Source organism: Choloepus didactylus, chromosome 11 (genome assembly GCF_015220235.1).
Source record: "Choloepus didactylus isolate mChoDid1 chromosome 11, mChoDid1.pri, whole genome shotgun sequence".
NCBI classification, from domain to species: Eukaryota; Metazoa; Chordata; class Mammalia; order Pilosa; family Megalonychidae; genus Choloepus; species Choloepus didactylus.
Window position 1 is genome coordinate 62,047,015 of NC_051317.1, and position 19,481 is coordinate 62,066,495.

Here is a 19,481-nt window from a genome sequence, read left to right on the forward strand (position 1 = left end):
CATGTAAGAGTAGGTTAATTTCAAGTTGTCCAACTATAAGAGTGATTGACACACATTTTGGAGAAGAATGTACTATGTAGGGAAACATTTAGTCTGTATTCTTTGAGGATCATAGTCTTTGTTCAGTGCTTCTTAAGGTAGGCTATACTTTCTGGCCCTGTACTTTTACAGGTCATTTGGTACCATTATTTTAAGCCACCAATAGGTGTTGTTGTTTTTTTTTTGTTTTAATTGCATCTTCTCCTCAAATACAATGTTGTTCTGAGCGCTATGAAGTGTGGGACAGAGTTGATCTGTGCTTTTTTAGAATTGTTTCTGTGCACTAAGGTACTCATTAGTGGAAATGATCACAGAGGGCAGTGCTTCTCAAAGTTTAATGTGCACATGAATCCTCTGGGAATCTTAATAAAATGCAGATTCACATTCTCTAGGTCTTGGGTAAGGCTTGAAATTCTGCATTTCTAACAGAGCCCATGTGTTGCCAACATTTCCAGTCCTCAGACTACACCTTGAGTAGTCAGGATCTAGAGGATCAAACAAGTTTGGATAAATTTCACAAATGTGTCCCTCACTTTCAGGATGTTGTTTGTATACAGGGAAAATAGAACCTCAGATCTATTACTTTCACAATTCTGGAAACACTGGTAATATATTCATTTTCAAACATCTGATCACCTCTGAGTTCAGTTCCTGTCAACATGGTCTTGTTTGGCTGGAATATTTTTAACACACAGAGGCGTGCTCACTTACTCTATGTCCAGCTAGTGAAGACAAATGGAGAAATGCTGTCTGGACACATGCTGTGCTTCCACCATCAGACAAAATGAAAAATAGAAGGGAGGCAGGTTGAGCAGCAGATGAGTCATATATACTCCCTTTAAAATGGAGATCCAGGCTTTTAACCCCTTTTGGGGAGCCTGCCCTTGACATTGACTTAGATAGCCTCACTATCATAGCCCAGCCTTTGAAGCTTTCCCATCACTCCACAAACATCTGGTTTCCTAGAACTTTTATCTGGATACTTCTGACATGAGCACTGTCTCCAATTCTGCTAAAATTTTGCAAAATGGTTTTATTTCAGAGGAATACTACCTACTGTCTTTGTTTAAAAATTCTTTGTTGCCCACGATTGCTCAGAAAAACAAAACAAACAGAAACCCTCTCTCTGAGACAGCATGGTAGGGGTTACTACTCATATTTTTCATGTTAGCTATTTGAAGATTTACCTAGAGATGGGTAGAAGCCCCAGAGTAGCCTTAAACTCACAGGAGAAGTAATTTCTGGTCTGTAGAGTCCTAAAATCCTAAGTTGGCAATTGCTGTTTATCTGGAGATAAAAAGAACTCAGTTAAACTATACTATCCTGTGTTGGAAATTGAATTTTGTTATCCAGTTCATATTCTTCAGTGGGCTTTGCATTTGCATTTTACTCCAGAAACAGACTGCAAATACTACTCTGCGTACTATGAGTACTCATTATGTAACCTTAGAGCAGAAAATACTTAACCCACTGAATACGTAAACAGCTGTATTGGGAAGATAGAAAATAGTCTTTTATTTTACCTAAGTGATAGAAAAATAGTCTTCAAAAATACATTGTCAAACTTATGGGTTTGTATTAAAGTAGAATTTAGTATGTACAGTAAGGCAGTATTTCCATCAGCATCCTGCTGTGATTATCTTTCAAATTAAAGTTAGTCTTTTGGGATTTTTTTCCCCCACTATGAGAAGACCAGGGTATGTAATAAATAACTATCATGTTGAAATGAAGCAGGAAACCACTTTAAAAGGATTCACCACATTAAATTAATTTGCCTATCAGGTAAGAAAATTTTACTTTTCAAAACTACATTCTCTAGAGGCTTTAGAATGAGAAAAAATTTAGGGAAAAATCCATGCTTAAGATGTTCAAACTATTTTAAGAAAAAATTGGAGGCATCGTTTCTACTTGCCTAATGGTAATGCATCAGTAAGGTATGGGAACTGGTGTAAACAATCAGTCAGGTGTTCTGGAATGCATTCTTCCTATAAATGAATTGTATTTGGTTAATCCTAATAACCTGAACGAGGGGTCGAAGGTTAAGCAACTGGGTTTCAAAAACGGTTTTCATGGCATTTTCTTCAAAGCTTTCCTCTTCCTGTGGTAAACGCATTCAGAGTCTTTCAATCCCTCCCATCTTATCACACCAAACTTTGAAAGCCTTTTCCGAAGAATATACTTATTGTCATTGTCCCTCAAGAATACTAAGCGATATGCTTTTTCATTGAACACATAATTTTATAATAATAGCAAACAATAAATCTACAAATCACAGGAAACAAAATGATTTGTTCTGGAATCGGCTGTTGGAGAAAGAGGCAACTGGCTGAAAATGGAGCATGAAAAGGAGTGAACTGCTAGTGAGTTTTAGTAGTGTCATTCCAACCACATTCTTGAGCATTCTGTACTAAATTGCATTTCCTTTACTCTGTAGTATTACCTGAAGAAAGATTACATTTTGCTCGATCATTCCATTGGTCAAGCTATCAATTAAAGGGTTGCACAAAGCATGCCGGATCCAGGTAATCCAACCCACCCACATGGAGTCTGCAATTGCTAGGTGGTGCAGTGAAACAGGCCAGATTTTTCTCAGCTTGATTCTGTTGAAGGGATGGAGGAGTATCCTTGGCTGATTCTTTGAACAGGGCCACATTTTGAGCTCGTGGATCTTGCACTAACACCAGGATGTTGTTCTCCATCACCCTGGACACCTTAGCATACTCCTTACTGGTTTCAGGAGTGTGGGGCTTCTCTGTTTTGTCATTGTTCTCTTTCTGTTTTGGTAGCAATGAGAGTCCTCCATCTCTGCTGACCTTGTGAATCTCCACATAATCCAAGGGTTTAGTGGAGATAAAGGGGGCTTTCTGCTGGCACAGCAGCCATGCTGTGTCTTGGTCAGTCTTGAGATGGAAGCTTTCCATCCCCATCAGCTTGTCTGCCTTTTCCTGCTCTCCACTCTCAGTGGTCACAGAGGATTTTAAAGCATCTTTTCCTGCTTTGTCCAAAACAGTGGCTGGTGCATCCGCTGTGCCCATGGCCAGCTTACACACATCAGCAATGTTGTGGTAAGATGATCTTGGGTCGTGGTGGCTGGGTTGCTGTGATAAAGGCCATGTGGAAGATTTGGATCCCCCAGCATGAAAATAGAGTATTTTATCTTCCAAGTTTGAGCTCTGGGGGTCCCAGGTTGGGGTTATACTTGTTTCTGGATTTTCTGGCTTCTCAATGATCTTGGGAGCATGGAATGTGGGGGGATTTGCCCGGGGTTCCTCACACTTTTCAGACAAAAGGGAAGGGCTGTCACAACTTCCCCGGCCAGAGTCACTGTCATGGTCCAGGCGGTTGGGTTTCCTCCCATGACTAGGGTGCTCCTTTGAGTGGGCTGGCATTAGCTGCTGGTCCTCACTGTCATCCACTTCTAGAAACTCCACCAGCAAGTCCTCACCGTCCGAAGTGGGAGGAAAGTCTTGGCATCCCAGGGCACTCAGGAGTTCTTCAGACTTGCCCTTCTATTGAAACACAAACACAAGGAGAGATGGCTCTTAGCTTAAAGCACTCCAAATCAGCATCACAGAGTGGCGTCCAAGTCTGTTCCTTAACATCGGCAGACAGATGTGGGAACATCCTAGCAGGATGTTCAGAATTTGTATACCAGGCCTGAAGGCCGTCACTTCCGGGACTACTCTACATCTAATATTTTTCTTTAAATCAACTCATGTTTAACTTAGTCACCCTCTGAACAATTATACTCATGTGTGCATGGGCTAGTATTATACACACACATTTAAATAAATATTTAACTATTAAACAGAAACATGTGCAGGACCTCTGAAACCACAGTATTCATGCATGCATTTGATACTTCAGCATTGCTGTGAGGTTTGGTTGTTGGCTCCCTAACTTCCTCCACCACTTTCTACAGTCTGAAGAGAGTAAGCTGATTCTGGTCTCTTTCTTCTCTTGATTTTATTCTTCTTCCTTCCCTCCCTCCTTCTCATCATCTCCTCCTCCCTGTCCTCCCCCAGTCTCACTTTTCCTCTCCATCTTCTATTTCCTCTCCCTGCTCCCCCTCTCTTCCTCCCATCCCATATATTCTCCTCCTTCTATTCTTCTCCTACTTTCTTCTCTTCTTCCCCCTGGCCCCCTTTCCTTTGCCTACTTCTCATATTTCCTTCTCTTCTTCCTGTTCCTCTCACTTAGATGAGAGACTAGTGACTAAATGCTGGCTGTATCACTTCTTAGGTACACGACTTTCTACAAGACAGTCTCTGAATCTTTTTGTCCATTTGTAAAATAAGGATATTATTGCCTGTCTGGCAGATTCTTTTGAGGATTAGGTTTTATAATTAATGTAACATATAACAAATAATATGAGAATTTTTGATGCAAAAATCTATTTTATTACTAAATCTCTGCTTAGAAGGTCAAATTGTAAGGCAGACGGCAGTTATTTAGTTAGCTGAGTCATTCATGCCAGTTCTGTGAAGGTCAGTGCTAGACACTGGATATTGGAGCAAGAGCACTGGACCAGGAGTCCATCTAGACCCTGCTCCGACATTTGCTACCTGCATGAATGCAGACAAAACAAATTCTCTGGGGCTCAGTTCTCACATTCCTCCGTGATGGCCTCCAAGTGCCTAGGTCAAGAGAGACAATGCATGGGTAACTGCTTATATGTACATTAGTGTTCAGCTTAAGGTAATATTGAAACTGTGTTTCAACTAGAGAGAAATAAAAAAATGTCGTAACCCCTCTTTTCATTTAAAACGCTTAAATTTGATTCCCTCTTGAATTAGCCTAAACAGGTCCTGGCAAACTCCAGTCCCCACTGTACTGATCCAATTTCAACTGTGTGTTCAAACTGAGCACTGAGTGCAGTTGGATATTCCATTCCTATGGGCTTACATAAAGAGCATTCAAGGGGAAGCCTTTACCAATGCATGACGGAAGTGATGGTGGTAGGTCTCTGTTATGGATTAATCAAAATATTCACTCTCTTTCTAAATTGATTATTTGTACAAAATATTTATCTCTGTGTTTATGGGCAAACACGGTGAATCTAGCAAACTTTACGGTGTGTTTTCATATTCTCCTGGTTTTCTCACCTTGCTTTCTGACAGTTGGTGTCTGTTAGTACCCTCTTGTTCTTCGTGTACTTTGGAGGTTCTCATCTCTCTCTCGTCCTTTCATCCCACTAACTACACACACACGAATGCATGCACACATGGATGCATGCACACACACACCCACCACAGCCAGAGTCACAGCAGGAAAGTGAGTACTAGGTTCCCATCACTTAATCACACATGCTGAAGAGGAGGGACAGCTGGCAAAGGATGACTGAGATGGCCAGGCTGATTGACGGGATTGTGTGGCACGTGCAAATTAATTATTACACAGCGGGGAGGCTCACTGCATTTCCCACCTCTGGCACTTACCTCTAGCAGATGGGTATCAAATCCTTTTATTTTTGGCTCAGGAACTGGAGGAAGGATGCAGGTCATCATGCTATAAATTAAAATGAAATAATGTCAAGTTCTCATTTTGTAATTTTTGGAAGATCAGTGCTATCTCCAAATATCTGCTCTATGGACTAGAGTGGATAGGGATGGAGAGTTCGGGGGCTATCTGAAACCAACAATCAATGGGGAAGATAATAACTATAGGGGCCTACAGAAAATTTGGGTCTGGTTAATTTAGGAGGTTGATCCTGAAGTTACTGGATTATTTAGACTATTTTTGCTGCTCTTGTTAGCTTTTTACTATCTCATAAGTGTGAAGCTCCATTTCGTACAAAGAATGCCAACTGCAAATGAGTCCATTTCTCTACTTTTGCTAGCTCTGACAAAAGATATTTTGTGGTGAACATGCTGCAAATAATGGTTAAAATGAGGTACTTGGATTATCTGTAGGTTTCCATCAGTTCTGTATTATTATTATTTTTTTTTGGCTGTTATCCATGACAACCATGATCTGGAGGAGGGTTGAGAGACAGTGCAGTACCTGTAGCCCTTTAAAGCCACTGCCCAGACCACAATCAAACAGATGACAGCAGAAAGAATGGCTACAAAGATCCACACGGTTGTATCTTTCATGGGGAAGTCTAAAAAGCAAACAGAACACTTGGATCACATAAAATAGCACTAACAACAGCCTAACAAATACAATGAATGACTCTTAAAAAAACTTTTCATTTTGAAATAATTTCAAACTTACAGGACAGTTGCAAAAATAATACAAAACACTGTACAGAACTCCAGCATACCCCCCAACCCGAAACCCAGATCCACCAACATTTTTTTTTACAATGTTCTCTCCTGAAATCATAGCAGTGTTCAATGGTATATTAAAGTATCCATCCCAAGATTACACACAGGTAGGTGCTAAGTATAATTGCTTTATAATGACAAAGTGATGATACTACTAAAACTTTTAGTATAGGCAGGGTAATTTCTTGAACTTCATAAGGCAAGGGAAAAATAGATTTTTCTCAAGAATATTAGAAAGAGCTATAAATCAATCAGTTGGGAACTTCTAGACAGACAAAAGATGTATTTAATTTGTGAGTATGCCAAGAGTGCTAATGAAGTTACCTCTTCCCTGCTCCTGATGTTTCTTCCATTTAACAGGGGTCCATTAGTGGATAAATTAGTATTGTGCTCTGGATCTTCTGCCAACCCGCACTCACTCCACTCTGGGGGTGAGGAGTAGAATGCCTTATTTCATCAGTAATTTTGAAAAAAAGAAATTGGGCATGAGCGGCTTAGCTTCTTCCTCTTGGGATACAGTGGCAAGGTGGGATCATGTGTTTTTCTCTCTGCTCCTTCAGGAACAGGCACTTCCTAGACTGGGGATGAGGGAGAAGTCTGCACAGCACTATCAATACTGGGCAGGTATCTATAAGTAATTCTGGGCTTTTAATATTTTTCCACATTTGCTGTATCATTCCATCTATCTATCTATCTATCTATCTATCTATCTATCTATCCATCTATCTTATTTTTTCTGTCTCTGATTTATCCCTCTCTTTTCTAAACATCTGAGAGTAGGTTGTATACATCATGTTCCTTGAACACATAATACTTCCATGTATAGTTCCTAAGAACAAGGATTCTCTTGTGTAACCAACCACCTTAAGTTCAGTATTAAGTTCAAGAAATTTAACATTGATATAAAGCTTCCAGTCCATACTCTAACTTTCTCATGTATCTCAGTATTGTCCTTTTGGGTCTTTGCTCCTCCATCATTAGATCCAGTTCAGGATCATATAATGCATTCAATTGTCATTGTCTTTTTAGTTGCTTTTTTTTTTTTTAATTGTGGAAACATATATACAACATACACTTTTTCATCGCAACCACTCCCAAGCATATCACTCAGTGGGAATCACATTCATAATGTTGCACTACCTTCACCCCCATCCTTTACCAGAACCTTCCCCTTACTCCCAGGAAGAACCCTACACTGATTGTGCGTTAACACCCCATTGTCCCTCCCTGTCCTCCCCCTCATAACTTGTACCTCTACTTTCTGTCTTTATGAATTTGCATATTCTAGTTATTTCATATAAGTGGAATCAGACAATATCTGTCCCTTTGTGTCTGACTTATTTCATTCAACATGATGTCTCCAAGGTTCATCCATGTAGTGGCAGTGGCATGGATCAGAACTTCATTCCTTTTTAAGGATGATAATATGCCATTGTATGCATATACCAAATTTTGTTTATCATCTGCTGATGGATATTTGGATTATTTCTACCTTTTGGGTATTGTGAACAGTGCTGCTATGAACATTGGTGTACAAATATCCACCTGAGTCACTGTTTTCAATTCTTTTGGTTCTATACCTGGAAGCTGGGTCATATGGTAGTCCTATGTTTAACTTTTTGAGGAACTGGCAAGTTGTTTTTCATAGCAGCTGTATCACTTTACATTCCCACTAACAATGTACCAAGGTTCCTATTTCTCCATAACCCTTAGCACTTTTTATTTTCTAATTTTTAACAATGTCCGATTTAGTGGGTGTGAGGTGGCATCTTATGGTTTTGATTTGCTTTTCCCTAACGGTAATGATGTTGAGCATCTCTTCATGTGCTTATTGGCCATTTGTACATCTTTTTTGGAGAAATGTCAAAACTTGAACACAAGAGGTTAATTCCCCCTGTCTTCCCAAACCTCTTTTCATTTAAATAGCAACCCAAACTGAATAATGCCAATGAAGGGTATATGTTTTTCCAATATTACTAATATTTTAATGTGTTGTATATATTTTACAATATTATGCAAATTTCAAAATCCTTTCTGATATTATTTCATTTGATCATTAGAGAGGAAACCCAAGATCACATGGTCAGTTTCAGTAATAATACCAATAAAAGCTAACATGTGCTGTCTTCTTATCAAAAGCCAGAAATGGTATCATGTCCTTTACATACTTTGCCTTTTGTATGGATGAGGAAGCTGAGACTCAGAGGGTAACTTGCCCATGGTTATGAAACTCTTGAGTTGCATTCTGGGATTTGAACCTAATGCCTTCAGACCTGTAATTTTATTTAGCAATTGCTGGAGCTGGACTAGATACATGTGTAAGTCTTATGAGGTTTAGCTCAGTGCTCATTTCAATCTGACAAGCCACTGAAAGCACTGATACATTTGCCAGGCAAGTTGTAAGAAGAGCTAAGCTTTTCTACGTGGTTTATAACTTGACTGACCTTCAGTTTCCTCACTTCTAATTGCTAATGGTAATTATATTCTCTCTGCATACTTGAGAGGTTGGGGGGGACCAAAAGAAGGCTTCGTGAGCTGCAAAGTACTATGGCAATGCAAGATGAATGATCATTCCTCTGTGGAATACATACCACCATATTTAATGGCACTTTGTTAGAATCGAATGCTAATAAGACATATATACTGTGTCTTGGCCAAGAAACCAACATGTAATTGGCATCAGAGATTGAAAATCACTTCATGCCTTTGAGATAGGATACCACCTGATAAATTCTGAGAGAACAAGATGATGACTTCGCTGGATCCTCCAAATGAGAGGGGAGAAGAGGGTGGGTTGGGAGGGCTGAATGTAACTGATCATCATGCTCCCTGAGATATGCCAAGCTCATGTATGCAGCCTTATTCTAGAAACTGGTCCTCACAGCTGATAATCCAGGGAGCAATGCCACCCTTCCACATGTTTTTACATTGGGTGGAAAGATGATATACCCACCTCTAGTTATTCTTCTGGTTGAAATGCAAAATAGTTTCTCCACTAGGAGTTACTACATGCAAATTTCATAAATACATTCCATTTAAAAATATTGAGGAATATAAACAAAAGGCAGCCAAGACACTCACCACTAGGTATCTGAATGGAACTCTCTGGGCTCCACGTACTCCAGAATCCATGGTCTGGCTTGCAGCGAACCTGGACAAGGTATTTCTGTCCTGGATTTAAGCTGAGAATCTTAAATTGTGTCTGCTGCCCAGCAAAATGGGTCTAAGGAGTAACATGGAAAACAGAAGTCACTTCTGATATTTGTTATGAAGAGAGATTTTTTTTCCTTGATAATAAAACATTAGAGGAGTTAGGCTGGTCTATCAGATTTAGCAGATACCCTGCTCTCACTCTTCCACCCTTCCACCCTTTCAGCCCCATCTGTCTCTCCCCTTTAAAACTGTGCATACAAAAATTTAACAGGTTTGTCTCTCTCCACTTGAACTTATTTCACCAAACTCTTCTTTATTGGAGACAATCAGTTAATAAGTGTATAAAGAAAAATAAAATTAGAAAGTTGTTATTTTGTAAACCTTAATGAAATAACCGATTCAAGGCCTATTTATTGGTGTTGAAACCATTAGGTGGAAGGGAACTGGGCATGTTGAAGTAATAGCCACAGATTAAGCATTACAATTGAGGGGTCAGGTTATCACCCACCCCCACCCCCAATCCAGAGATCAGTTTCAGCATCATTAATGGTGGGTCAACCAGATGAAGTATAGAATATCACCTCTGAAGTACTTTTGCCAAAATTATTCAATGAGAATCTAATCAAGTCTTTAGATCTTATGACTGGTTTACAGGAAATACAAGGGTTTCAGAAATAAGTTAAATGACCCCTCAAAGAACTAATCAGACAAATCCAGAGGGTAGAACATTCTATGGGAGAACTGGTCCAGTCTCCTGACCAGGTCATGACTGAAGGGATATAACAACCAGTCCCAGTGTGTGGTCCTGGAGTACAGGCATACCTCATTTTTTTGCACTTCACTTTATTGAACTTCACAGATATTGCATTTCTTACAAATTGAAGGTTTGTGGCAACCCTGAGTCGAGTAAGTCTATCAGTGCCATTTTTTTCCAACAGTATGTGCTCACTTTGTATCTCTGTGTCACATTTTGGTAATTATGGCAATATTTCAAATTTTGCATTATTTATATATCTTGTATGTTGATCTGTGATAAGTGCTCTTTTGGGGCACCATGAACCACACCCCTATAAGATGGTGAACTTAATTGATACATGCTGTATGTGTTCTAATTGCTCTACTGACTGGCTGTTCCCCCATTTCTCTCCCTCGCCTTGGACCTGCCTATTCCCTGAGACACAACAGTGTTGAAATTAGGCCAATTTGTAACCTCTAGGTTTTCAAGTGAGAGGAAGAATCACATGTATCTCACTTTAAATCAAAAGTTAGACACGGTTAAGCTTAGTGAAGAAGGTATGTCAAAAGTCGAGATAGACCAAACATTAGGCATTTTGCCCCCAAACAGTTAGCCAAGTTGTGAATGCAAAGGAAAAGTTCCTGAAGGAAATTAAAAGTGCCACCCCAGTGAACACAGGAAGGATAGGGAGTGAAACAGCTTTATTGCTGATATGGAGAAAGTTTTAGTGGTCTAGATAGAAGACCAAACCAGCCACAACATTCCCTTAAAACAAAGCATAATCCAGAGCAAGGCCCTAACTCTCTTCAATTCTCTGTAGGCTAAGAGGGGTGAAGAAGCTGCAGAAGAAAAATTTGAAGCTAGCAGAGATTGGTTCATGAGGTTTAAGGAAAGAAGCCATCTCTATTACAGAAATGTGTAAGGTTTAGTAGCAAACGCTGATGTAGAAGCTGCAGCAAGTTATCTAGAAGATCTAGGCTAAGATAATTGATGAAGGGGGCTATATTAAACAACAGATTTTCAATGTAGGCAAAACAATCTTCTATTGGAAGAAGATGCCATCTAGGACTTTCATAAATGGAGAGAAGAAGTCAATGTGCGACTTAAAGGCTTCAAAGGACAGGCTGACTCACTTCTTAGGGCTAATGCAGCTGGTGACTTTAAAGTTGAAGCCAGTGCTCATTTACCATTCTGAAAATCTTAGGGTCCTTAAGAATGATGCTAATTCTACTTTGCTGGTGTTCTATAAATGGAACAACAAAGTCTAGATGACAGCACATCTGTTTACAACATGGTTTACTGAGTATTTGAAGCCCACTGTTGAGAAACTACTGCTCAGAAAAAAATATTCCTTTCAAAATAGTTCTGCTCATTGACAATGCACCCGAACACCCAAGAGCTCTGATGGAGATGTACAATGAGAAGAGTGTTGTTTTAATTCCTGCTAATACAGTATCAATTCTGCAGCCCATAGGTCAAGGAGTCATTTCAACTTTCAAGTCATATTATTTAAGAAATACATTTCATAAGGATATAACTGCCAGAGATAGTGATTCCTCTGGTGGATTTGGGAAAAGTCAATTGAAAAGTTTCTAGAAAGGATTCACCATTCTAGATGCCATTAAGAACATTTGTGATTCATGGGAGGAGGTCAAAATATCAGCCTTAACAAGAGTTTGGAAGAAGTTGACTCCAACCCTCATGGATGATTTTGAGGGTGTTCAAGACTTCAGTGGAGGAAGTAACTGCAGATGTGGTGGAGAGAGCAAGAGAACTAGAATTAGAAGCAGAGCCTGAAGATGTGACTGAATTGCTACAATCTCATGATAAAACTTGAACAGATGAGGAGTGTTTCTTATAGATGAGCAAAGAAAGTGGTTTCTTGAGATAGCATCTATTTCTGGTGAAGATGCTGTGAACATTTTTGAAATGACAACAAACAATTTAAAATATTACATAAACTTCATTGACAAAGCAGCAGCAGGGTTTGCGAGGATTGACTCCAAATTGGAAAGAAGTTGCAATTTACCATGGGTAAAATGCTATCAAACAACACCACATGCCACAGAGAAATCTTTCATGAAAGAGTTTATCAATGCAGCAAACTTCATCATTGTCTTATTTTAAGAAATTGCCACAGCCACTCTAACTTTCAGCAACCACCACCTTGATCAGTTAGCAGCCAACCACAACAAGGTGAGACCCTTCACCAACAAAAAGATTACAACTCACTGAAGGTTCAGATGATTGTTAGCATTGTATAGCAATAATATATTTTTAAATTAAAGTATGTACCTTTTTTTAAGACAGTGTATTGCACACTTAATAAACTGTGGTATACTGTTAACATAACTTTTATATGTACTGGGAAACCAAAAAATTCAGGTGACTTGCTTTATTGCAATATTTGCTTTATTGTGGTAGTCTGGAACTGAACCCACAATATCCCTGAGGTATGCCTGTAGATTCTGTTTTGGACAAACCAGCTGTAAAAGACATGTTTTTAAGCAACTGGGTTATTTGAATATGGACTGGCTATTACATGATATTAAGGAATTTAATTTTCCCATGTGTGATATCATTATTTTGGCTGGTTTAGAAAATGTTCTTTTTTAAAGAAATATTTTTTTTTTTGTAAAGTAGATAAGGGTGGATTATCACAATGCTCAAAATTTACTATATTATTTCTTTATGCTGAAATATTTCAAAGTGAATAAAAACCCAGCCATTGTCCATGGGGAGGTTACATTGATATATTTCCCCCCTCCTAATGCCATTTAAGTACTCCCATAGGTATCTAGATGTGAGATATGCTGAGGAAGGCAGGTAGGAGACCTGCTGGAAATACAAGGAACTAGCCCCAGGATGATGAGAGGAGACAAGGCCCTTCCACTTCTGGGTCATGTCAGCATTAGGAAGCCAATATGGTGGCCCAACAATCAGGAGAAATTATCTGCTCTCAGTTCATCCCTGCTAAAGGACAGTGTTCCTTCAAAAAGCTTCTGGTTAACTCACCTCCCACTCATCTGCTTTCTCAGGTTTTAATCGAATTTCATACTGAAGTGTGAGCCAACCGGATCTTACATCAACCAGGGTGGGTGGAAACCATTTTATCCACAGAAATGGTTTTCTGTCTTCTGGCTTCTTCATTTCTAGATTCAGCTTCACAGGAGGGTCTGGTTCAACTGTAGATGCGAAAGAAACTCCAGTAGCATTCATTGCTTTTGCCCTTACCATTTTCCATCATAAATTGCATTTTCTATGTTATCAGCCCACTCTACCCAACTGCTTTATAAGCCCCTGGAAGACAAAGGCCATGTCTTCAGCCTCTTAGTAAGTAATCAATAGTAATTGTGTTTGAAGATAAGGTTTGGATGGTAAGCTAAATAAGCCCCTGAGATGTCATTCTTTGCTTGTGCTCCTCCACTTTACATTTTTGGAAGCCAGGATCAGACAGCTACCCAAGTAATTTTCATAACAGGCATCTGGTGATACAAATTGGGCTGGAATTTACAAGCGGGAAGATTATAGGGGAGGGATTTCAATAGCTTACTTCCTTCAGCTGGGAGCAAGTTTCTCACTGGTGGCACACACAATGTTTCTGTGAAAGATCTATTCATATTTATAACTTTGCAGGTAATACATTTACAGATTCCATCTTTCCTTTAGAAATTACATTTTACCTTTGATATACCTGTTACTCCCTATGGTGAATGGAATCCACTTTCCCAGATATTAAATCATTAAAACATGCCTAGAGGTATGGCTTTTTGGCTATAATGTTCTCAGTGACCCCATGATAGCTGATTGGCCCACTCATTCATTCGACAAATAAATACTGAATTCTTACTAGCAAAATGATAGCTAACACTTATTGAGAGCTTATGCCAGGCATTGTGGAAAACACTATCGCTGCATCATTTCTTTTAACCCTCCAGTAGATCCATGAAATAATTACTAGACTCATTCTATAGAAGAGGAAGCAGGCTTAAAGAGGGGCAAACTACTTGCCCAAGAGCACATTTTGGTAGTAAAAAAACTGATTGTTACTAACACTGTTTGCTATAGGGTTAGATGAGAGTACCATGAAAACTTCTTGTATTATTTTGAAAAATATGGTCCAGTGCATTCTTTCACCAGAGATTCTGTTTTCCAGAGTCACTGTGAATTTGATATACTCACTGATTTCACTTTTTAAGCATCCTATTTTTCAGTAAGTCTTTTCCTAGTTCCTGGCATTCATTATAATAGTTGCCCATTTCAGAACTGCTCTTTATTTGTTTTGCCCTCAAATATTAACTGTTAAACATATGACTGTAATTCAAGAAAGAGCCCATGAAATTTGAATTATTTTGCCTTTCGAAGTGGTATTTGAACACAGAACTATATGGCTTAGAGGTTGCTCTCTTTAGCACTTCACTACACTGTGGTTTTGAGATGCTTGACATTTGATATCTGGTGCTGGCAAGCAGGGCCAGGAATTAATTAAGGTGAGTGAGATGGCCAGGGTGAAAAATTTAAGAAGGCACAGAACCTGAGAACGCCTCCTTTTGGGTGAGTGCTGCTGAGGGCTCTCATTTGCCAAGCCCTAGTTTTGCCATGCTGGGTCAGTAACATTTTCACCATTCATTTATTACCTCCTCAAATCCCATCTCTACAGCAGGTGGGGAGCTAATGAGTGTAACCTTAGTGTACCTGGCATTATGATTCACATTTGCCTAAAACCTGAACTTTAGAAAATTTGCCACTAATCGTAATGCTTATATGTTACAAATAAACACTTTAGAAAACTTATTTTACATGTACTTACTAAACAAACATCAATTATTTAATGTAAGTTTTAAGTTAACTACAATACTGAGACATGACTCTGATCCAAAAATATTAGCCCAAAGTACAAAGAAAATGATCAGGATGAATTCTTTCAAGCAGTAGCCTCAGCACTACTGGCATTTTGGACCAGATAATTCCTTGTTTTGTGGGGTTGTCCTGTGCATGATAGGATATTTAGCAGCATCACTGGTCTTTTAGTCAGTAGATGCAAGTAAACCCTCACTCTGTTTCCCACCCCTGCCCCCACTCAGGGCATGGCAATAAAAAATGCCTCCAGATATTGCCAAATATCCCATGGTGGGTGGGGTGGTCATGGTGATGGTGGTGGCAAAACTGCCGCTAGTTGACAAGCTCTGCTTTAAAGTGTCTTTAACATGGTTATGTTTAATGAACAACAACGACAAAATTTTCTGAGTGCTTATCTGGCAATGTTGTCATTCTGTACTGCAGGTTATCACTGGATGAGAGTCAAACTCATGGAAAATATATTGGGGTTAAAACTGATTTTTACTAACACTGTATGCTATAGGGTTAGATGAGAGTACCATGAAAACTTCTTGTATTATTTTGAAAAATATGGTCCAATGCATTCTTTCACCAGAGATTCTGTTTTCCAGAGTCACTGTGAATTTGATATACTCACTGATTTCACTTTTTAAACATCCTATTTTTCAGTAAGTCTTTTCCTAGTTCCTGGCATTCTTTATAATAGTTGCCCATTTCAGAACTGCTCTTTATTTGTTTTGTCCTCAAATATTAACTGTTTAACATATGAGGGTAATTCAAGAAAGAGCCCATGAAATTTGAATTATTTTGCCTTTAGCATCTTAAAGACTCCAGATCTCAAGTAAATTTATATGATTGGAATTTATTTGATTCCTACTGGCCATCAGGGTTAATTTTCTGGTTTCCTTAACCAGAAAACTAGGATCAAATACAGTTTTGATTCATTCTAATTCTTTGCTGGGGGAGAAAATATTCAAGTGTGTGTCTGTTAGTGTTGGAAAGATTTCTAATTTTTAAGGATCAGTCATTGATAATATGCCAGTGGGATGATATTCAAACAAACACTTAGGAGTCCTAGCCAGTCCCTTATTGGGTACTATTAGGTAAATCAATGAGTCTTGGGTGACCATGAACCTATTTAACTGCTCCCAGATTATTACCCAAGATAGGGATGGAACCCAGTCCTGGCCAACCCACCTCTCAGCCTAGGATTCCCCTTTGTCATTCTTGCTACACCATAAAGGCCAGTCCACTGATGCCTAATTGTCCTGCAGTTTAATGTTGGTCATGCAAAACAAGAAGCATTTCTCAGGCTGACTTTGTTTTACATTGTTAGTGATTCCCTAAACATTGTGCTTGTGATCTTGCCTTCAACTAACTGCTTAAGTAGCAGTATTTGCTCTCCAATTCTTTGCTTGTAAAATATAGCTCCACTTGTTAAGAAGCAACACCGAATATGGGGCAAAGCAGTTGGAGCAATTCCTGTGGATATAGAGCCAAATGGGCTCCTTCTAAGAGCTGTTACTCCATGGAGCAGCTGCGTCTTTCACGGAGAGAGAAAAAAGAAGTCTCAGTATGCCAAGGAAGAAAGGGAAATTGGTTGCGGGGGGGGGGGGGGTGGGGGGAAGGCAGGAGAGAAAGATTGACAAGGGAAGCATAAATAGAACATCCCTGCTGGGTGCAAGAAGATGACACAAGGGTCAAGGGAAAACACAGGAACACAAGGATCCCAAGTAGCAGCCTTAATGTCATGAGTGACAATGAAAATTGGTTTAAAAAGCTCAAGAGACAAGAATATTGTAAATTTTCTTATCTTTCTTTTTGGGGATCCATTCAAAAGCCAAGAATGCTCAAACTGAGAGTGACTACTGGTAAATAAATAATGGAATAACAAACCCCTCCTCCACTCCCCTTACCTATGTACGTCACATCCACATAACGTGGATCCGAGGAACTGCTTCCCATCTGGTTGGTGGCATGTATTGTGATGATGTATATCGTCCATATGGAGGTGTGCTTCTTGTTAAAATAACACGAGTTGGGGCCACCAGTTTCGTAGTCTGGACATTCATGGGTGAGTGTCTCTCTGAAATGAGTAATAGGAGTGAATAAGAAAGTAATTAGAAGAGTCTCCTTTTTTTCTTAATAGACCTCTATCACTGTCTTTTGGGGATCAGACATTCCAAATGGAAAAAAAAATAAAAATAGCTGAAGAAGGGCTCCCCAAGCTTCTGTTCCCTTCCTATGTCAGCTGAGAGTGAGAAATGGAAGATAGTGTGGGAGAAGGAAGCTGGGAAGAGAGACTAGTGGCTTCTAGGGAGGAGAGGTATTTTAGGGCTGCAACTCCTCTGCCTCTTACCAACCCTTTCTTTCTATAGGATTTTGTGGGCCCTGTGACCCATGCCCCTTGCCAATAAACATTTGAGCTTGCCATGGACAAGGCACTGCCATACCCAGGGCACTGGATCATGTCAGCTCACGAGATTTGGACTTTCACCTACACACAAAGTGGGGCAAATTCACAAGGCAGCACTTAGCGTGCATGAGTATTAAATGGCATTCCACTTTAAAAAGCATAGATAAAGAAGAGAAAAACTGGTATCCATTCATTTCGGTCTGCACCAAGTCAGCAACAGAGTGAAGTGACTTTGAGAGGAAAGATTTCAGGCCCAAGGGGTTCATTAGGCTTCTCATATGTAGACTTAGAAGATGCCATTCAAGACCCACCACACAGGGATTGAGGCTTAATCAGTTTTGGTTGCCAGTTTGAGTTTTTGAAATCTGTTTACAAGCCGCCTCTTTGGACTCCAGGTGGGATGAGGGCTTTGTGTAAAACAAAGTGCAGTCATTGGGAAGTGGACCAGCTGTCTCTACCAGTAACTAAATGTTTTCTATATGGGGGAAAGATGCAACTTTGCCAGGGATTTCCAGGAGGGTCTCACAGAGAATGTAACAAAATGCTTGCACAGAGCTGATCTCCTTTAACCGGCACTGCAATCTTACGGCTAAATATGCCCTGTAGGAAATAGTGGCTCCTGGATCAGCAATTAGCTAAGAAAAATCCTTCACCTGCTTTTCCTTAGAGCTGTCTTTATTTTCTCGGATACAAAACAATTTTGAAAAGCTAACATACCATGGCCTCCAAGGATTACATGGCAATTCTCTTATGTTGCAGTAGTAAACTGTTTACTAAAAAATAATTGTAAATGGCACAAGGTTTATAAATAAGCATCTGATAATTAGTGAGCACTTAGGAAACTCTTGATCCATAGCCTCAGGCTTCAACCTAAGCTTGGGGGAGTTATGAAATTTGAAGCTTTGTTAATTTTGTACTGCTGCTGTGGCTGATAAGCATACATAAATTGAGAGAACACTTCAAGGATGTTACAGGAGAACATGGCATGGGTTTTATCAGTCTCATCTTACCCCAGTGGTGTGAAACTTATCCGTGTGACTCCAGGGGAGTGGTAATTCTAACTCAGAACCAGTGTTCTTTCGGCCAGGAGAGTGGTAGCACTCATGTGGAGTTTGACAGGAGATAAGAGAACTGTTTACCCTTCCTTGTAGTAAGTCAGACTGTAATTGGTGGGAAGTCCTCCATCTGTTCCAGGCTTCCACCAGCAGGTGAATGTTTCCTTTTCGGGAGAACGGCATTTAACGATCTCAGGTTTTCCAGGAGGTGACTGTCCTAGAAAAAGCCAGAAGCCACTGGAATCAGAATTAATGTCCATTCAACCATTGGACCATTCTGCTGGCAACAGAAGGAGATGGAGGGGACCCAGGCCAGTGATGTGGTCTTGGGGTGAGTGGGCCTAGGGATGGGTGCTTGGAAATGCCAAAGCATCGGCATCTAGCAACACTCCTCTGTGGGCTGCCCCATGCTGTCAGGGTTTCTAGGGGTAGAGCTCTGGGTGGAGGGTGTGCTTGTGGGTGGGGGGTACTTCAAGATGGAGATACCAACAACCTGGGTGAGGATCAGGGACTCATGAAATACCAACAAAGTAATTGTATTAAGGGTGAGCTTTGAGAGCGAGAGGGATGCATACAGATTGAAGAGTACACAGCTCTTCTGTAGTCCCACAGAATCTACAAAACTGCTACTCCCACCCCCACAGTAGAAGAGTGGCCATAGGAAGGATTCTTCACCAGGTACAAGCATCCTGTGCATACTTTGCCCTTATCCAGTCTGCTCCTTCACTGCCCACCATCTTTTTGCTAGTTCCACACCATTAACTCAATCTCCTGATGTTTTGTTCTTTCACTGTAACATGGATGCTCCCTTTATTTGGAGCTGTCCCTCAGCTGCTTCTTTGCTCTCTCCCCTTATCTTCTCCTTTCCTTCCTTTCCCTTCACTTTTTCCTGTGGACATTCAGCCGTGAACTTATGATCCAGTCCCACAGTCTGTTTCTGATCCTCCCTGTCCCCGTCTCCATATCTTAAATTT

At 40.0% G+C, this 19,481-nt stretch overlaps 1 protein-coding gene across 1 annotated transcript in view; it reads right to left on the reverse strand.

Annotated features, from left to right (window-relative positions):
• Positions 1 to 24: 24 nt before the first annotated feature.
• PRLR (prolactin receptor) overlaps positions 25 to 19,481 on the reverse strand; it is a 170,433-nt gene continuing 150,976 nt past the window's right edge. The window contains exons 5-11 of the mRNA XM_037799106.1: positions 18,592 to 18,724; positions 16,953 to 17,122; positions 13,213 to 13,382; positions 9,390 to 9,531; positions 6,043 to 6,142; positions 5,478 to 5,547; positions 25 to 3,548 (exon numbers count right to left, since the gene is read on the reverse strand). Coding sequence (XP_037655034.1) covers positions 2,526 to 3,548; positions 5,478 to 5,547; positions 6,043 to 6,142; positions 9,390 to 9,531; positions 13,213 to 13,382; positions 16,953 to 17,122; positions 18,592 to 18,724 — 1,808 coding nt within the window. The 3' untranslated portion in view covers positions 25 to 2,525. The remainder of the gene's footprint in view (positions 3,549 to 5,477; positions 5,548 to 6,042; positions 6,143 to 9,389; positions 9,532 to 13,212; positions 13,383 to 16,952; positions 17,123 to 18,591; positions 18,725 to 19,481) is intronic.